This window comes from Pleuronectes platessa, chromosome 14, assembly GCF_947347685.1.
Source record: "Pleuronectes platessa chromosome 14, fPlePla1.1, whole genome shotgun sequence".
Classification (NCBI taxonomy): domain Eukaryota; kingdom Metazoa; phylum Chordata; class Actinopteri; order Pleuronectiformes; family Pleuronectidae; genus Pleuronectes; species Pleuronectes platessa.
In genome coordinates, this window is record NC_070639.1 from 24,903,865 (window position 1) to 24,923,475 (window position 19,611).

The 19,611-nt window shown below is 45.1% G+C and overlaps 1 protein-coding gene and 1 pseudogene across 1 annotated transcript; both read left to right on the forward strand.

Annotated features, from left to right (window-relative positions):
- The first annotated feature begins 8,541 nt into the window (after positions 1-8,541).
- Positions 8,542-13,927, forward strand: LOC128455564 (olfactory receptor 11A1-like; annotated as a pseudogene).
- Positions 13,928-14,685: 758 nt separating this feature from the next.
- LOC128456111 (olfactory receptor 13C9-like) lies at positions 14,686-15,612 on the forward strand. Its single transcript, XM_053440167.1, has one exon. It carries the CDS (start codon positions 14,686-14,688, stop codon positions 15,610-15,612), a length of 927 nt encoding a protein of 308 aa, XP_053296142.1.
- Positions 15,613-19,611: the final 3,999 nt, after the last annotated feature.

A 19,611-nucleotide genomic window follows, 5' to 3' on the forward strand; every position in this document is an offset into this window, starting at 1 on the left:
CAAAACATGTCCCAGTTGTCATGCTACTACAGGAGTGTGCATAACACTGTAAGCTCGACAAATATCAGACAACAGAACATTCTGTATCCAGTACAGTTTCAATGAGGGGAACCTGAGCCTGGGGCTGGAGATCGTAAACCCTCCATCGCCATGCTGAGAAAAACTCTTTGATTGGGTTTAGAGACGGAGAGTATGGTGGAAGGTATGGTTCTGTAAACTGTGGATGGTGTTGAAACCAGTTCTGGACCAGAGCAGAGCGGTGGAATGACTCATTGTCCCAGATGACAATGTATTGCATCTGGTGAATGTGGTTTACTGCTGTGATGATGTTGTGTAATCGGTCCAAACATGTGAGAATGTGAGTTGTGTTGTAAGGGCCCATGTTGTCGTGACGGAGGAGGACCCCATTGTGTGTAGTGGCAGCACAAAGGGTGATGTTACCCCCACGCTGCCCTGGGACATGGATTATAGCCCTGTGGCCAATGATATTTCTGCCTCTCCTTCTTGCTTTTGTCAGGTTGAACTCTGCCTCATCTATGAATATGAATTCATGTGATTTCCTCAGCATCCATCTGTAAAACTCTCAGAAATACAGTGAAAGACAAGATTGTGTAGTTCAGCATAGGTCTGGAATACAGTACATTTACATTATGAAAGTTATGTGTGCAGTATGCAACATCACACACAACATCATTGCTAATGCCACAGCCTCAGCCTTCTCCTCCTCCGTGAATTCCCCCTCTCATCCTCACTCTTCTTCTTTTTGAGCACAAGCTCCATTTTGGTTGAAAACAGGTGAACTAAGCTGCTGCATTGCTATAGTGCTTAAACCTGATTGGTGTGTCTACAATTACAGTTTTTCACAATTGTTAACACACGTTTTTCAAAACAATAACGGCTTTCTCAAAACTGCACACAGAAAACTAAAAACCTCACACACACAATGCTGACAGGCCTCGACACTCACGTGGCCACAGGCCTCCTCCATGGCCTGGAGCAGTGGGACCCGGTCCTGTGGGTTCCGTTCATATACCTTCCACCTCCAAGCTGAAAAGAATTCCTCAATGGGATTCAGGAAAGGAGAATAAGGTGGAAGGTATAGAACGGAAAAATGTGGGTGGTCCTGGAACCACTCCCGCACTTGAAAGCTCACATTGTCCCGGATGACAACGTGATGATCCGCTGTGGGTCATCTCTCTGGTCAGGTGGTACCAGCAGGTCATGCAGGCCATCCAGGAAGACGAGGAGACGGGCAGCGTTATAGGCCCCTAGGTGGGCATGACGGTGCAAGATCCCATGGTGATTCATTGCAGCACACATTGTGATGTTACCACCACGCTGGCCGGGGACCTGATCACTGGCCCGCTGGCCAATGACGTTTCTGCCCCGTCACCTCCTCTTCACCAGGTTGAATCCCACCACATCAATAAAGATGTACTGGAACAACACATGAGCTGTGTCATGCTCCTAGATCCGCTGACACAGACAGCATGAGAATGAAGTTACAGTATGGACACAGAGAGGTCAACACAGTGGGCTACAGTGAGACACTGTAGAAAGGAACAATATTGGATTACAGGTACAATACATGCATGTGTCAGTGCTGAATGTTGGTACTTACAAGCACAAAGTCTCGCTGTAACTCCTTCATGCCTGTGTTCCGTTCAAATGGGACCCTGAACACTTGTTTCATCAGCATGGCATTCCTATGAAGAATACAGTCCAATGACGGTCTGGACGTTTCTAAATGTAGCATGGTCAGCCAGGATCCTAGTTTTTATTTATCTGAGTGTGATAGAGTTGTTCTCACAAACCATATCTACAGTTTCAGTCTCCTGGTCGGCTGTGTAAATGCTGTGAAATTGCTCAACAGACCTGAATGTTTAGAGATTTGAGTATTTGTGTGTTGTAGGTTGATGCTTTGAGATTTTGCTTGAGAAGTGTGTGCAACAACTGACCATTGTGTGTAGTGTTTTGACAACAAGGTGATGTGTAATTGACATCAGAGTGTAAAGAAGGAAAGTCAGAGTCTAATGCAGATAAGGGAGTGTGAAGTAGTGCCAGACTGGGGCGAGCGATTGTTACATGAAGTGAAGGTTGTGAAAAATTGGGCCGAATTTTCGCTTTTTGTGTGTTAACAACTGAGAAAAACTGTAAGCAATGCTGTGTTTGAACGCCAATTGGTTAAACATGGTGTGTTTAACCAATTGGCCCATAGGGGTGGTCATTTGACAGGCTGTGCTTAGGAATTGCAAGAAAGTGGCATCTTGATATCCTTCTGTGTTTAATGTATACAAGTGTGTTTAGTGTTTTGCAGATCACTGTGTGTATTGTTTTGCAAAAAGTGTGAAGCTGACATTGTGCTTATAGTGGTGCAGATCTGGGCCCATGTTTTGCTCCTTGTGCGTCAGGTTTGATAATTGTGTTATACTTTAGATTTTTGTGTTTATGCAATTGAAAAAAACTGTAAGTACAGCGTTCGAGAAAAATATGCACAACACCAGTGTTAATTTCGTTGACGAAAAACGATGACGAAAAATATTCGTTAACGATCTTTTTTCCATGACGAAGACGAGACGAAGACGTAACGAAAACGATTCTTTGAAAATAAAAACTGTGACTAAATCTGTTTTAACTTTCGTTGACGAGACGAGACAAGACGAAAGTTGGTGGTTGACTAAGTCACAATAATTTATTTAAACATCATCGTATCAGGCCATCATGAAGTATCAGGACTGGGCGAGTGAGTGTGTCTGTGTGTGTGTGTGTGTGTGTGTGTGTGCCCCAGATAGCGCACCGGTCCCGAGGCTCCGCCCCCGCCCGCTCACTCGCTCAGAGACACAAGATCTGAGCTCGTCCACGTGAAGCTGCTTCTTAACAGTGGAAACAGTGAAAACACAGAGTTTCTCTGCTCTCAGCTGATCAGAGATCAGCGCAGCAGCTTCTTGATCAGAGGAGAAGCTGCAGGTGGTTTGTACCGAGCTTCAGTTTCTGTGTTCGCCTCCAGTCTGACCTGCTCTCGCTTTTTGTTTTCACATTTAAAACTAAATATATATTTTTAAGCTATTAGGCTGCAGCTATATGTTTTTATTTATTTCAAAATAGGGTACTTCTTATTCAAATAGCCCTACAAAGTTCTGTGTTTAATTTATTTCAAAGTAGGCCGACACTTGCCTGTGTATTTTCTTCTCTTCATAAGCGTTTGGTGTTTTCCTTTGTTGTAACAGGTACAAACAGCAATAAAGTGTCAAGAGTTTTCTTTATTGTCGTTCTATAATTTCTTAAATGCAACAAACTATAGTTTAGTATAGTATAACTTTATATTAAACTTTATTAGCTTTGTTATCAAATATGTTTTGCGGCTCCAGACAAATTTTATTTGGGGGAAGAGGGGGCAAAATTACTCTTTTGAAAGTAAAGGCTGCCGACCCCTGCTATAGACCTATGCTGGTAGTGATATCTAATGGACAACCTAAGTACTGCAAGCTAGACTATTATGCAGTTTTAGACACAACACAGGGTCCCTGGGCCTGAGGAGAGAAGAAAGGGATTTAATGTGGCTATTAAATGTGACTAAAACTAGACTAAACTGTAATTCGTTTTCGTCGACTAAAACTAGACTAAAACTAAGAAGGATAAAAATGAATAAGTGTGACTAAAACTAATATGCATTTTCGTCAAAAGACTAAGACTAAGACTAAATCAAAAATAGCTGCCAAAATTAACACTGCACAACACTGATCTGTACAGACACTGCAGAGGGGCTGAAGAGCCGCGGGTTGCCGAACCCTGTGTAGAACTGAATTTGTATGATGTATTGGATGTTTTTGTGCCTCCTGTGGCAGCAGTGTCCATCACTTTTAGCTGTCCTCTGGAAACACTTCCGTTGTCGTTTCTCCTCTATTTGCAGCGCGTTTTTGTAATGTGTTGTGTTGTGTTGTGAAATTGATGAAGATGTTTTCTTACTTTGCTTGTGTTTTGTCAACTTGCATGTGTTTTCTTGTCAACTTGCTGTTCGTTGAGCTCTCAGGGCCACCGTATCTGTCCGTCGTGTTGCATGTTTCTACTTTTCTTGACAGACGACACGAGGCTTATCAGCAATGACTGCAACAAATATGTGTGTTTTTCCATCACTCTGACAGACAAACAACTTAACTTCTCACCCCGAAGGACATGTTACTTGTGTCTTTGTCTTTCTGCGTCTCGTGAGTTGTTTACAGAAACAGTCACTGATTGAGTTTCCCATGAGGCCACTGGGTGATAATGAGGTGTTTACAACTGGCTGTACTCAGGCCGGTCCCCTGATGACTGGTCTGTTGTTCACCATTGCAGTAAACTTACATCAGCACACACACACACACACACACACACACACACACACACACACACACACACACACACACACACACACACAAAGACTGTTTTGGGGAAAGTAGGAACAAGCTATAACTTATTGTTATAGCTTGAACAAAGAAACAGCTTGAACAAAGAAACAGCATGTTTCTTTGTTCTTGAGAAAACCTCCCGAACTCAGTCTCCCAGGATGCAGCAGGTCCTTTGTTCCGGACATTTTCACCAGGAGGTGTGAAAAAGCAACCAGGGTCAACTCCAATTGTTCACTCTGGCTCCATGACCTCTGAGGTAACCGGGCAAATATAAGGATACTTTTCCCCCTTCTCTCTCTCTTTCCACAAACCTTCCAAGAAGGAAGGCTGCCAGCTTCTTCTCCTGCATCGCCGAGGGGGAAGCCTGGCTGCTCCAGCTTTCTTCTCTTCCCATCCAACGAGAGGAGGTCAAAGTTGCAGCTTCCAGCTCATCTCATTAAGGAAACCTCCTCGCATCTCAAGCTCTACCAAACTCCTAGCAGCGACTCAATGTCAGGTAAGAACTTCGAACCAATAACTGAGCCCCACAGCTCAACAGAACGGCGAATGCAGAAACCTTACAACCAACCGGAAGACTTCACAGAACTGTGAACTGAACTCCAACTTCCGCTCCTCGTCATTTCCTGATTCGAACCCTGGATGATGGTTCTACGCCAGCGCACCATCAAACGAGGACTTTCATTATTGACCAATCCTGTTCTACCTACTGTTATAAGAGATTACAAGCGCCGTCCGGTCGGCGCGACTATTCACTACCCTTTGCTACTGATTTAGCCGAGTCTGTGCATGAGTGCCCATAGCTATGCTGTTAACTTGTCATTGCTCCTTAATAAATACTTGGTGAATTAGACCAGACCGGCGCTTCTCATATTTGGGATAAACTAACACGTGACACTGTTCAGAACAAAAATCTGCTCGACCCTTCCGAACACCCTTGACCCCTTCCAGTTTGCACACCGCCCAAACAGATCTACGGATGATGCCATCGCCCTGATAACGCACACCACCCTCTCCCACCTGGAAAAGGCCAACACATATGTGAGGATGCTCTATGTGGACTACAGCTCAGCGTTCAACACGATTGTGCCTGCCAAGCTCGTCCCTAAACTCAGGAACCTAGGTCTTAAAACCCCCCTGTGCAACTGGATCCTGGACTTCCTGACGAGCAGACCCAAGGTGGTGAGAATGGGCAACCACACCTCCTCTTCACTGACCCTGAGTACCCTTAGATTTTTTTCCATGACGAAGACGAGACGAAGACGTAACGAAAACGGATCTTTGAAAATAAAAACTATAACTAAATCTATTTTAACTTTCGTTGATGAGACGAGACGAGACGAAAATGTTGGTGGTTGACTAAGTCACAATAATTTATTTAAACATCATCGTATCAGGCCGTCATGAAGTATAAGGAGCGGGCGAGTGAGTGTGTGTGTGTGTGTGTGTGTCTGTGTGTGTGCGCCCCAGATAGCGCACCAGTCCCGAGGCTCCGCCCCCGCCCGCTCACTCGCTCAGAGACACAAGATCAGAGCTAGTTCACGTGAAGGAGCCGCTCTCTGACTGCTTCTTAACTATGGAAACAGTTTCTCTGCTCTCAGCTGCTCAGAGATCAGCGCAGCAGCTTCTTGATCAGAGCAGAAGCTGCAGGTGGTTTGTACCGAGCTTCAGTTTCTGTGTCCGCCGCCAGTCTGACCTGCTCTCACTTTTTGTTTTCACATTTAAAACTAAATATATATTTCTAAGCTATTAGGCTGCAGCTGTATGTTTTTATTTATTTCAAAATAGGGTACTTCTTATTTCATACATTTCCCACAAATACGGGGAGGACTCAAATAGCCCTACAAAGTTCTGTGTTTAATTTATTTCAAAGTAGGCAGACACTTGCCTGTGTATTTTCTTCTCTTCATAAGTGTTCTGTGTTTTCCTTTGTTGTAACTGGTACAAGTAGCATAAAATGTCAAGAGTTTTCTTTATTGTCGTTCTATAATTTCGTTAATGCAACAAACTATAGTTTAGTATAGTATAACTTTATATTAAACTTTATTAGCTTTGTTAACAAATATGTTTTGCGGCTCGAGACAAATTTTATGTGGGGGAAGAGGGGGCAAAATTACTCTTTTGAAAGTAAAGGTTGCCGACCCCTGCTATAGACCTATGCTGGTAGGGATATCTAATGGACAACAAAGTACTGCAAGCTAGACTATTATGCAGTTTTAGACACAACACAGGGTCCCTGGGCCTTAGAAGGGAAGATAAGGAGTTTAATGTGGCTATTAAATGTGACTAAAACTAATGAGGATAAAAATGACTAAATGTGACTAAAACTAAGAAGAATAAAAATGACTAAATGTGACTAAAACTAATATGCATTTTCGTCAAAAGAGTAAGACTAAAACTAAATCAAAAATAGCTGCCAAAATTAACACTGGTACCGGGGCCCCTCAGGGCTGCGTACTCAGTCCCTTTCTGTACTCCCTGTACACACAGGACTGTCTGGCAACACACAGTTCTAACATCATCCTGCAGACGACACTACCATCCTGGATCTCATCTCTAACAATGATGAGACCGCCTATAGAGATGAGGTAAGGGGCTAGGTAACATGGTGCCAAGATAACAACCTGTCTCTCAACGTCTGCAAGACCAAGAAGATGATCGTGGACCTCAGGAAGCTGCAGAGGGGGGGTCATGATCCTACACACATCGACGGAGCCGTAGTGCAGAAAGTCTCCGACTTCAAATACCTCGGTGTGTTCATCAAGGATGACATTACCTGGTCCAGACATGCGGACTCGGCGGTCAAACTGCCCCAAGCGCCTATACTTCCTGAGGAGACTCAAGAAGTTTGACATGTCTGCAAAAACTTTAAAAGACTTTTACAGATGCACCATTAAGAGCTTCCTCTCAGGCTGCATCACTGCCTGACATGGTAGCTGCTCCGCTGCTGATCACAAGGCCCTGCAGAGGGTGGTGAAGACGGCGGAGCACATCATCAGCATCCATCTCCCGTCCGTGCAAGACATCTACCACACAAGATGCCTGAGAAAAGTCTGGAACATCATCAAGGACCACAGCCACCCAGGCTGTGGACTTCTCACACTGCTGCCGTCTGGCAGACGTTACCGGAGTATCCAAGCACGGACTACCAGACTCACAAACAGCTTTTCCCTCCAGGCTGTAAGGCTTCTGAACAACCAACACTTACCCACTGAACAGTCACCATGTACATTCTGCTACCCCACTCACACAACTACACTTACGACTTACTGAATACACATATATTAGATTAGATTAGATTCAACTTTATTGTCATTGCACACTACAAGTACATTTACAACGAAATGCAGTTTAGCATCTAACCAGAAGTGCAAAAAAAGGCAGTTATAGTGAAGAGTATTGTGCATAGTGGAATATGAAAATAAATAGGAAGTACAGTTAGAAATATAAGTGGAATATGGACATTATTAAGAGGTAAGGTATGATATAAGAATGATGAATACACTATGAGCAAGATAAATATAAATATGAATCCACTATAGGTGGGATAGGTGGGTTAATAAGCATATGCATATTAGTTAATTTATTATTCCTCACTCCTTCAACCTGTAAACTTCTGCTAGCCTTCATTTAAATTTAAATTGTTGTACTATGTTATACGCTAGATGTTTTTAGATTAAATGTTATATGTTACTATGTTATATGTTATATGTTTTGTTTTTTTATCTTGTCTTGCCCGTCTACTTCGTAGATGTTGCCTGCCAGGTCATAAGATTTCACTGCTCTGATGACACTAAGCTATTTGGTGCATGTGACGATAAACTTTGATCTGATTTGATTTGAAACATTAGAAAACAATGTGTAGAAACTAACAAGAGGAGGTCAAAAGGAACAAAACCTCTGGGTCCAGGACCCTGGAGTTTTCTGAAGTTGTTGACATGTTGTTGGAGAGTTTAATGCGATTCATGGAGGGTGAAGCAGTCTGATAAAAAGCCAGAGTGCAGCCCTCCACTGTCTGTGCCTCTGGAGTCTGTGAGTGAATCTCCTACAGGCCACAGGCTCCTGAACTCCTCTCAGGGAGACTTGTTACAGGATATTTATGAACGGCTGTTGTATGATCTGCACTTGTTACTGATTCACTCTGTTTTTCAGAAGCCTGATGGATGATGAAGTCAATGTAACGTATATAACTTTCGATGGACATGTGGAGTTGCAGAAATACAGACATTTGTATTTTGTGGTCATGTTTGCATTATATACTATAATAATCTGTTGGAATTCCACCATTGTGTATCTTATTGTGATTCATGAAAACCTCCATGAGCCGATCTACATCTTCATTGCAGCTTTGTTAATCAACTCTATTCTTTACAGCACAGCAATCTACCCCAAGCTTTTGATCGACTTCTTATCTGAAGAACAGATCACGACTTTCCCACGTTGTCTCTTTCAATCTGCTGTGTATTACACTCTCACCACGTCAGAGTTTCTATTGTTGTGTTAAGGCCAGGTTTCGGACTTAGAGGCAGAGACAGAGGCTGAGGCAGATGTAAAGTTAAATGATACTTTATTGGTAATCCAATAGTCAAATGACAGGCAGGTAGGTAGGCAGGCAGGCAGGCAGGCAGGCTGGGGCTGGAGTCGGGGCCAATAGTCCATCTGCTGGTCCTGGGCAGGGAGACAGAGGAGGTCAGACAGGGAACAAACAGGCTTCAGAGTCTAAACTTGATCTTTGGCTGTGACAGCTGACTGACCTTAGTCTATAGTCCGGCGCAGACTGAGAGCAGGAGTGGAGCTTATATAGGCAGCTGGTTTAATCAAGACCCCAACTCCAGCACACCAGGACCTCATCCGCAATTAGCGACACCACCTGCACACACAAGCGAGAGAGAGAAAGAGAGAGAGAGAGAAAAAGAGAGAAACTAGAAGGCCGGTGAGGCAGGGGCCATGACAGTACCTCCCCCTCTACGGGCATCACCTGGCGCCCTCAAGAACCGGTCTGGGTGAACCCAACAGCGTTCCTCTGGACCATAGCCCTCCCAGTCCACCAAGTAGCGGAAGCCACGCCCCATGCGCCGCATATCCAGGATGCGCCGCACTGTGTAAACGGGCCCGCCGTCCACTATCCGGGGGGAGGGGGGGCAGCATCAGGGGGAGAGAGGGGACTGGACTGAACTGGTTTTAACTGTGACACATGAAAAGTGGGGTGAATCCTACGAAAGGAGGCAGGGAGCTTCAGCCGGACAGCACAGGGGTTCACGACAGCCTCTACTTTAAATGGACCAACATACCGGGGGGCAAGTTTCCTAGAGTCCACCTGTAGAGGAAGATCCCTGGAGAGGAGCCACACCTTCTCCCCAGGAGCATAAGCGGGTGCCGGGGCACGGCGACGGTTGGCCAGGTCTTGAGTCCTGGAGGAAGCACGGAGCAGGGCCGCACGGGCACGCCTCCAAGTGCCACGGCAGCGACGCATATTGTCCTGGACCGAAGGGACGGTGATCTCTCCCTCCTGATCTGGAAACAGTGGGGGTTCATAGCCCAGGCAACAGAGGAAGGGAGACATACCGGAGGAGGCGTTAGGAAGTGTGTTGTGGGCGTACTCCACCCATGGCAGACGAGCACTCCAGGATGATGGCTCAGCAGCGGAGACGCAGCGGAGTGCCGCCTCCATCTCCTGATTGGCCCGCTCGGTCTGGCCGTTGGATTGCGGGTGATATCCAGAAGTCAGGCTAGCGGTCGCTCCCAGGGCCGTGCAGAAAGCCCTCCAGACCTGGGACGTAAATTGTGGCCCTCTGTCGGAGATGATGTCTGAAGGTAGACCATGGATGCGGAAGACATTCTGCACCAATAGGTCAGCAGTCTCCTGAGCAGAGGGTACTTTGGGCAGGGCAATGAAGTGCGCAGCTTTGGAGAACCGGTCAATAACCGTGAGGACCACCGTATTGCCTCCAGAGGGGGGAAGACCGGTCACAAAGTCCAGGGCAATGTGGGACCACGGACGGCCGGGGATCAGCAGAGGATGGCGCAAACCAGAACTGCGCTTGGTGGAGGTCTTATTTCGGGAACAGATGGTGCAGGCTGCTACAAACAAGCGAGTATCCTTGTCCATGGTCGGCCACCAGAAGCGACGCTTGAGGAACGAGATGGTTCGGTGGATCCCTGGATGACAGGTAAGGCGGGAGGAGTGTGCCCAATGCAGGACCTGAGAGCGGACAGAGTCTGGGACAAAGAGGCAGTTAGGAGGACCAGTACCTGGATCTGGCTGGGTGGTCTGAGCCCGACGGATCGTGGCTTCGATCTCCCAGGTGAGGACAGCAACAATGTAGGAAGGAGGAATGATGGTCTCTGGTTCCGCGGGACCCTCCTCCACCGTGAACTGGCGGGACAGGGCATCTGGCTTCACGTTCCTGGAACCTGGGTGGAAAGTCAGGGTGAAATTGAACCTTCCCAAGAACAGGGCCCACCTTGCCTGGCGAGAGTTCAGACGCTTGGCAGTCTGAATATAGGACAGGTTCCTGTGGTCGGTCCACACAAGGAAGGGGTGCACTGCACCCTCGAGCCAGTGTCGCCACTCCTCCAGCGCCAACACCACAGCAAGTAGCTCCCGATTGCCGACATCATAATTCCTCTCCGGGGGATCCAGCTTGTGGGAGAAGAAAGCACAAGGATGCATCTTGTTATCGTCGGGAGAGCGTTGAGAGAGTATACCACCTACCCCAGTCTCCGACGCATCCACCTCCACAACGAACTGCCGTGACCGGTCAGGGTAGATCAGGATGGGTGAGGAGATGAACAGGCGCTTGAGGTCGGAGAAGGCCGCCTCGGCCTTAGCAGTCCAGTGGAATGGGACTGAGGAGGAGGTGAGTGCTGTCAGAGGAGCTGTTATTGTGCTGAAGTTCCTCACAAACCTCCTGTAGAAGTTCGCAAACCCATTGAACCGCTGCAGCTGTTTGCGATTGGTGGGAGGGGGCCAGTCCGCGACAGCCGAGACCTTGGCAGGATCCATCCGGAGCTCCCCCTGAGAGATGACAAAACCGAGAAAAGATGTGGTGGTGGCATGAAACTCACATTTCTCGGTCTTCACAAAGAGTTTGTTTTCCAGAAGTCACTGCAGCACTGTGCGAACATGATCCTGATGTTCCTGAAGAGAGCGGGAGTAGATAAGAATGTCATCTAGATATACAAACACAAAATGACCTAGCATATCCCGGAGCACATCGTTAACCAGGGCTTGGAAGACTGCTGGGGCATTGGAGAGGCCGAAAGGCATAACCCGGTACTCGAAATGGCCCAACGGTGTATTGAAAGCCGTCTTCCATTCGTCGCCCTTCCTGATGCACACCAGATGATAGGCGTTGGGTAGGTCCAGGGTGGTGAAAATGGAAGCTCCCTGAAGAGGAACAAAGGCTGAGTCGATGAGGGGCAGAGGATATTTGTTTTTTACTGTGATGTTGTTGAGCCCTCTATAATCAATACAAGGTCTTAAGGTGCCGTCTTTCTTCCCGACGAAGAAAAATCCAGCACCCACTGGAGAGGATGATGGGCGGATGATCCTAGCCGTCAGGGACTCCTGGATGTACTTCTCCATGGCCAGCTGCTCCGGACGATTGAGGTTGTACAGTCGGCTGCTGGGGTGAGGGGCCCCAGGCAGCAGCTCAATGGCACAGTCATACAGCCGATGAGGAGGAAGAGTGAGAGCATGCTCCTGGCTGAAGACTGGAGCGAGGTCATGGTAAACTTGGGGAACCGAGGACAGGTCTGGGGGCTTCGCTACAGATGGTGGCTCCAATGTGGGGCTTTGGGCAGAACGGAGACAGTGAGAGTGGCAATATGGGCTCCAGGAACGGATCTTTCCTGTAGTCCAATCGAAATGTGGGTTGTGGAGCTTCAGCCAGGGGAATCCCAGGAGTAGGGGAACATGTGGACAGTCGATAATGTGAAACTGGATCCTCTCCTGGTGATTCCCAGATAACCTTACGGGTATGGGGACGGTTCTTCGGTCAACCCTGGCCAGTAGTATACCGTTTAGGGCCTTGGTATCCAGTGGAACATCGAGGAGCTCTGTTTCGATGTCCAACTGCTGACAAACCCTGCCATCAATGAAGCTCTCATCAGCCCCCGAATCAATTAGAGCCGTGAATGGAAATGCCCTCCCTCGCCACCAGAGGGAGGCATCGAGCTGCGGACGGTCCGGGGAAGAGGGACTCATCACCCGGCTTGACAGTATCTCTCCCACTACTGCCGAGCCGGACATTTTACCGGACAGACGGGACAATTAGCGAGGAAATGACCAGTTCGCCCACAGTACAGGCAGGACTGGGTCTTTATTCTGCGGTTCTTCTCCCCGGGGGACAGATGGAGGCCGTCCAGTTGCATGGGCTCTGACTCGGAAACCTCCCTGCGGGCCCCGCGGGAGGTCCGCTGCTCAGGGCTTCCGTAATCCGGGGAACAAGCGGACTCCGCACGCCACAGAAGGAGTTGGTTGCCGGTCTTAATAGCGAGTTGAATTGCCTCGTTCAATGTCTTAAAGTCCCCGCGGAGTGCAATCTCCATCCCAATCTCCCGGTTTAATCCATTCTGGAACGCCGTGATCAGCGCGGCGTCGTTCCAGCCCGACTCCACCGCCAAACTCTGGAAATGAATAACAAACTCCCGGACGGTCAGTCTTCCCTGACGGATCTTCGAAAGGTGCTGTCCGGCTTGCTGGCCCCGTACCGGGTGGTCGAACATCCGCTTGAGCTCTGTAGCGAAGGCCTCGGCAGATGTGGCCAGCGGGGAGTGTTGCTCGAAGAGGGCATTATAGAAGCTGAGCGGCCGGCCCTCGAGTAAATTGACCAGGTAAGTAATTCTAGCATTATTACTAGCATACCTAATGGGCTGAGCATTGAAGGCTAACTGGCATTGTGTGAGAAACTGTCGAGAGGTGTTGGGATCACCTGTCGAGAGAGAAAGAGACAGAGAGAGAAAAAGAGAGAAGCTAGAAGGCCGGTGAGGCAGGGGCCATGACATGTTGTCAGCCATGGCTTATGACAGATATGTGTCCATATGTAAACCTCTACAATATCCAACCATCATGAGGAAGACAACTGTAAAAGTCTTTCTCTTCACAGCTTGGTTTGTTCCTGCTTGTGAACTTGGAATATCAGTTGTGTTGTATATGAATGTAAAGATCTGTCACTACAGTATGCAAGGCCTCTTCTTCAACACGTCCATTTTCACACTTCAATGTGTGCCCTCAGTGGCTCTGTCCATTTATGGAGTGTTTCTGTTGCTGAATATTGTTCTTCTCCCGATGCTCTTCATACTTTTTACATACATCAGGATACTCATCGTCACTAACAGAAGGTTTAAACCTTTCCGGTTTTATTGCGTATGATGTCATTGTAGTTCGTTTGGAATCAGATATACCAAAACTTGCCTGTTTGATATTGACATTACAAATAATGGTGTATCATCCTCTTCTTAATCCATTTATATACGGACTGAAAATAAAAGAAATCTCCAAACACCTCAAACATTTGTTGTTCCAGGTCGAATCCCATTAAAATATCTACACTGTGATCTGATGTCAGGTCTTTTACCTGCAGTGATGATGAGATGTACCAGCTTCCTTAACACCATCCAACAGCATCTTCACAGGGAGTCATAATAGTGTCACTGTATTTGTATTGATTCAGTTCCTAAAGGTCACAAAAGCTCACTCCTTCCTTCGGTAAACTGCTGCTAGCCTTCATTTAAATTTAAATTGTTGTATGTTATATGTTATATGTTATATGTTATTAGGTTAAATGTTATATGTAATATGTTATATGTTATTAGGTTAAATGTAATATGTTATATGTTATATGTTATTAGGTTAAATGTTATATGTTATATGTTATTTATTTTTATGTTGTATTTTCCCGTCAGGTCATAAGAATTTCACTGCTCTGATGACACTAAGCTATTTGGTGCATGTGACGATAAACTTTGATCTGATTTGATTTGATTTGATTTGAAACATTAGAAAACAATGTGTAGAAACTAACAAGAGGAACAAAACCTCTGGGTCCAGGACCCTGGAGTTTTCCGAAGTTGTTGACATGTTGTTGGAGAGTTTAATGAGATTCATGGAGGGTGAAGCAGTCTGATAAAAAGCCAGAGTGCAGCCCTCCACTGTCTGTGCCTCTGGAGTCTGTGAGTGAATCTCCTACAGGCCACAGGCTCCTGAACTCCTCTCAGGGAGACTTGTTACAGGATCTTTATGAACGGCTGTTGTATGATCTGCACTTGTTACTGATTCACTCTGTTTTTCAGAAGACTGATGGATGATGAAGTCAATGTAACGTATATAACTTTCGATGGACATGTGGAGGTGCGGAAATACAGATATGTGTATTTTGTGGTCATGTTTGCATTATATATTATAATAATCTGTTGGAATTCCACCATTGTTTATCTTATTGTGATTCATAAAAACCTCCATGAGCCGATGTACATCTTCATTGCAGCTTTGTTAATCAACTCTATTCTTTACAGCACAACAATCTACCCCAAGCTTTTGATCGACTTCTTATCTGAAGAACAGATCACGACTTTCCCACGTTGTCTCTTTCAATCTGCTGTGTATTACACTATGACCACGTCAGAGTTTCTATTGTTGTCGGCCATGGCTTATGATAGATATGTGTCCATATGTAAACCTCTGCAATATCCAACCATCATGAGGAAGACAACTGTAAAAGTCTTTCTCTTCATAGCTTGGTTTGTTCCTGCTTGTGAACTTGGAATAGCATTTGTGTTGTATATTAATGTAAAGATCTGTCACTTCAGTCTGAAAGGCCTCTTCTGCAACACGTCCATTTTCAAACTTCAATGTGTGCCCTCAGTGGCTCTGTCCATTTATGGAGTGTTTCTGTTAGTGAATATTTGTCTTCTCCCGATGCTCTTCATAGTTTTTACATACATCAGGATACTCATCGTCACTAACAGAAGGTTTAAAACAACGAGGACAAAAGCTCTACAGACCTGTTTACCTCACCTGCTGGTTCTTATCAACCTTTCCTGTTTTATTGCGTATGACGTCATTGTAGTTCGTTTGGAATCAGATATACCAAAACTTGCCCGTTTGTTATTGACATTACAAATAATGGTGTATCATCCTCTTCTTAATCCATTTATATACGGACTGAAAATGAAAGAAATCTCCAAACACCTCCAACATTTGTTGTTTCAGGTCGAATCCCATTAAAATATCTACACTGTGATCTGATGTCAGGTCTTTTACCTGAGGTGATGATGAGATGTACCAGCTTCCTTAACACCATCCAACAGCATCTTTACAGGGAGACATATTAGTGTCACTGTATTTGTATTGATTCATTTCCTAAAGGTCACAAAATGAGGATCAATATTTCAGAAGTTGTAAACTGTACGGTGTTGAAAGTCAGTGTTTCAAATACTAACATCTTTAAATAAAGTAGAATACGACTGCGTTTCAAAGATCTGTATTCCTTCTTTTGCTGGTGACCTTTTATTATGAAGCAATGTGTCATTAAAGTGCTCTGGACTAAGTTTGATCTATGAACCTAAAGTGGCCCAGGTGGTCAATGGTGAATATGGAACAAAACTACTTTGGCCCCTTTGGTTTACATTCGGTATTGCTATGGTTTACTTGTGTTCTAGATCATGATGAATACACAGAGAGTGTCTCTGCATATATCTCTAAATGCATCGATGATGTCGTCCCTAGGGTCAGTGTCAGAACTTTCCCAAATCAAAAGCCCCGGGTAAATGGTAATGTCCGTGCTAAGCTCAGAGCAGGGTCCTCTGCCTATAACTCTGGTGACCCGGAGGCTTTGAGGAAGTCCAGATGTGACCTGTGGAGGCAGGGCCGGCCCAAGCCTTTCGGGGGCCCTAAGCAGAATTTGATATTGGGGCCCCCCCTCCCACCTAGCGGAGTCATTTGCGCTCGACGATTATTGACAAAAATGTCACACTACAATGATTTGACAATGAATTAATTGACATTATCAATTGTATTAATACTGAATTACGTAGATGTGATTTCCTGTATTTTTTATATGGCCAGCTGGAGAAGGGAAATACCTAAATTTAAGCATATTCATAGCATTTTGCTTTTTGACTTATTGAGATGGTGACTTCGGCTTGGGCTTCAGTGCCCCTTGACCTCTTGGGCCTGGAAGGCTCATTCAGTTGCTCTCATGCCAAAAATATTCTAGACTTTTGTCCCTTGATAGACCCCTGTATTATTATAGTCGTTATTTACACCAAAACAGTCACCTTTTAACCTTAGAGGGCACTTAGATCACAGATTTATTTTAAACTTTCATATTCAAAGTAAAGCATCAAGTGTGGTTTACTGAAGTTAAATTGTAAAATAATTAAATACAACAGCATTTGTATTTTTTTTTAAAGTATCAGTTTAATAAACAGATCTTTCAACAGATTTGTATACGTATAATGGTAATGAAAGCTTCGACCATCAGATTTTTTGGGGAAGGTGAAGGTGTCACTAATTTGCACTGGCCCTCTTCTTACCAGATCAGTCCTTTCTGAGTCAGACAGGAATGCTGACCATTCAGCTGGGTCAATTGGAGGAGCTGTTGATCCACCTTGATAGCTGGTGCTTGTTGAGGGAGTGGATGGGACATCCATAGCAGTGGATGCTGTAGAAGGACCTGTAGGGACATTAGATACAAAAATAGAATCATAACATAACACAAGATATTTCACAGTTAAGTAAGGCAACATAAAACAAAAACTGTTAGATTAACTGACCTGTTATGCCGGCAGAGGTTGAAGTCGGTGTATCAGTGACTGTCAATGCTGGTAACTGTTCCTCAATGGGTAAAAGTTCTTCCTCACTTTCAGGTGACTGTAAGTCTGCTGGGGGTGAACCTGCAAAGATAAAATAAATAAATCAACAAATAAAAAAAATGTAATTATTTTTTTTTTAAATGTGTCATGTCATATTAAAAGACTATGTAGCCATTTGCCATCAAGAAAAACCTCACCTGCTGTATCATCAGCTGTGGAGGCACTGACACTTGATGACACATCGGGGGCAGGTACAGTTGGTTGTGCTCCAAAATACTTCAACAGTGTTCCTGAAAAAATAACATTGCAAAAGTGCATAGTTGATAGTGAGTTTATGAAAAATGAGTTTATTTTGCCATCATTACTTACACTCATCAACAAACAATTCCACACCTAACCATTCCTATTCTAGTGAGGCAAAATAAGGCACAGCCTAATTGCAGTGTGGTGAACACTTAACATCCTAAATATAATATTAATACAATATAAGTATATTTTTATCACAGACGTCTCCCCGCTTCAACATGGTGTTTTCTCATAAAGACCAATGGGCCATCTCTCAACAAAGATCTTAGAGCAGAGCGCACATTGTGCTCCATCTTTGGCTGAGATGTCACTTTTACTAACGTGCACAGGCACAGCAATGCTAGCTTGCATCCCTTACACCTAGAAGGTTAAGTTCACCTTTGGCTGTTTCCTCCAATATAAACCGATATCTCACGGACTAAGACTCTTCACTTAGTCGCTGTCAGACTCACCACTATGTCACATTTATAAAACAGTACTGTTTTCATGTAGCTAGCTACTAGTGCTAATGTCCACCTCAGTCAGCGAGCTAACGTTAGATTAAGCCTGGCAAGAGCTAGCAGTACATGTTTGATTGAACATCCTAAACACTGCCAATATCGTTGACATCTGATATACACCTAGATAAATGTATATTAATGAGATACATACACTGTTGATGAATATAGCTCATGTGATGGCAAATATAAGATGACATTAACTCGCTAGCTAGCTAGCTAACTCCTATGATAGCTTGAGCTGCTCCTCCCTCAAATGAGTTCAAAACATATTTTAAATAATCATGCAATCATACCTTTATCTTGCTCTTTTTTCTCATCTTCTGTCCTTTTCTTTTTCCGTTTTTGGGCACCAGAGAGATACGTCCTTTTAGATGACATGCTTATATATGTCCCTTCCAACTTAACCTTGAGTATTATGCAGTGTCTGTCTATGACCGCGAATTATCTGTCAGCAGATTGAGCGCAGTTGATATGCATGACTTGAACGCTGGCAGATATATTGATCGTAAAATCAGAATTTTCTTGTATAGATGTATTCTTTATTTCATTCAATCAGGTCACTTGTTTAAGTTATTTAATATTATTATTATTATTATTTTTAATTATTTTTAATTACATTTTTTTTTTTCCGATAGGGGGCCCCCTGGCGGTCAGGAGGCCCCAAGCGCCCGCTTGTATCGCTTATGCCTCGGGCCGGGCCTGTGTGGAGGGCCATCAGAGATGGAAAAAGAGACTACAGGGACAAGCTGGGATCCAACTACCTCAGCTCTGACCCCCGACGTTTGTGGGATGGCCTACGACACATCACTGGCTATAAAGGGGGAGAAATAATAGTGATGATCAGCATGCCGTCTCTCTACCTGATGACCTCAACACCTTCTACGCACGGTTTGAGGCAGCCAACATCCTTCCATCCGCGAGACTGGCCGAGGACTGAACTCTGCACTCTGTCCCGTACCGTGGCTGACGTGAGGCGAGAGCTTCATAGGGTGAACCCTCGGAAGTCATCTGGGCCCGATGGAGTTCCAGGCCGCGTCCTCAGGGGGTGCGCGGACCAGCTAACGGAGGTCTTCACCTCCATATTCAACCTCTCCCTATATCTGTCAAAAGTCCCCCCCTGCTTCAAGCAGGCCACCATCATCCCCATACCCAAGAAATCATCTATCACTATCTATGGCACTATCACCAATCTCTGGACCTTAGCACCGCACGTGCCCATAACTCTGGTACTGTATATATTTTGTACCACATTGTTGTTTTATTGATTTTATATTGTGCTTTTATATTGTTGTTTTTATATTGTTGTTTTATGTTCAGTGCACCAACGAGCGACACCAAGGCAATTTCCTGTATGTGCAATCATACTTGGCAATAAAAATAATTCTGATTCTGATTCTGATCACCTGTTTAAATGACTACCGCCCTGTAGCACTGACATCCACCATCATGAAGTGCTTTGAGCGACTGGTGTTAAGATTTTATATCTAGTTTATCTGTGTGTGTCTGTGAAGATGTTTATGGAACTGTACTCTAAACAAATGGAGGAGGGTGGGGGCAGTGTGGGAAATATGTGGCCCTCACATCGTGACTTTTAGTAACCTTTG

Bases quoted from the DNA above. Each gene is read 5' to 3' on its own strand.
- LOC128456111 (XM_053440167.1), top strand. From the start codon at position 14,686: ATGGATGATGAAGTCAATGTAACGTATATAACTTTCGATGGACATGTG.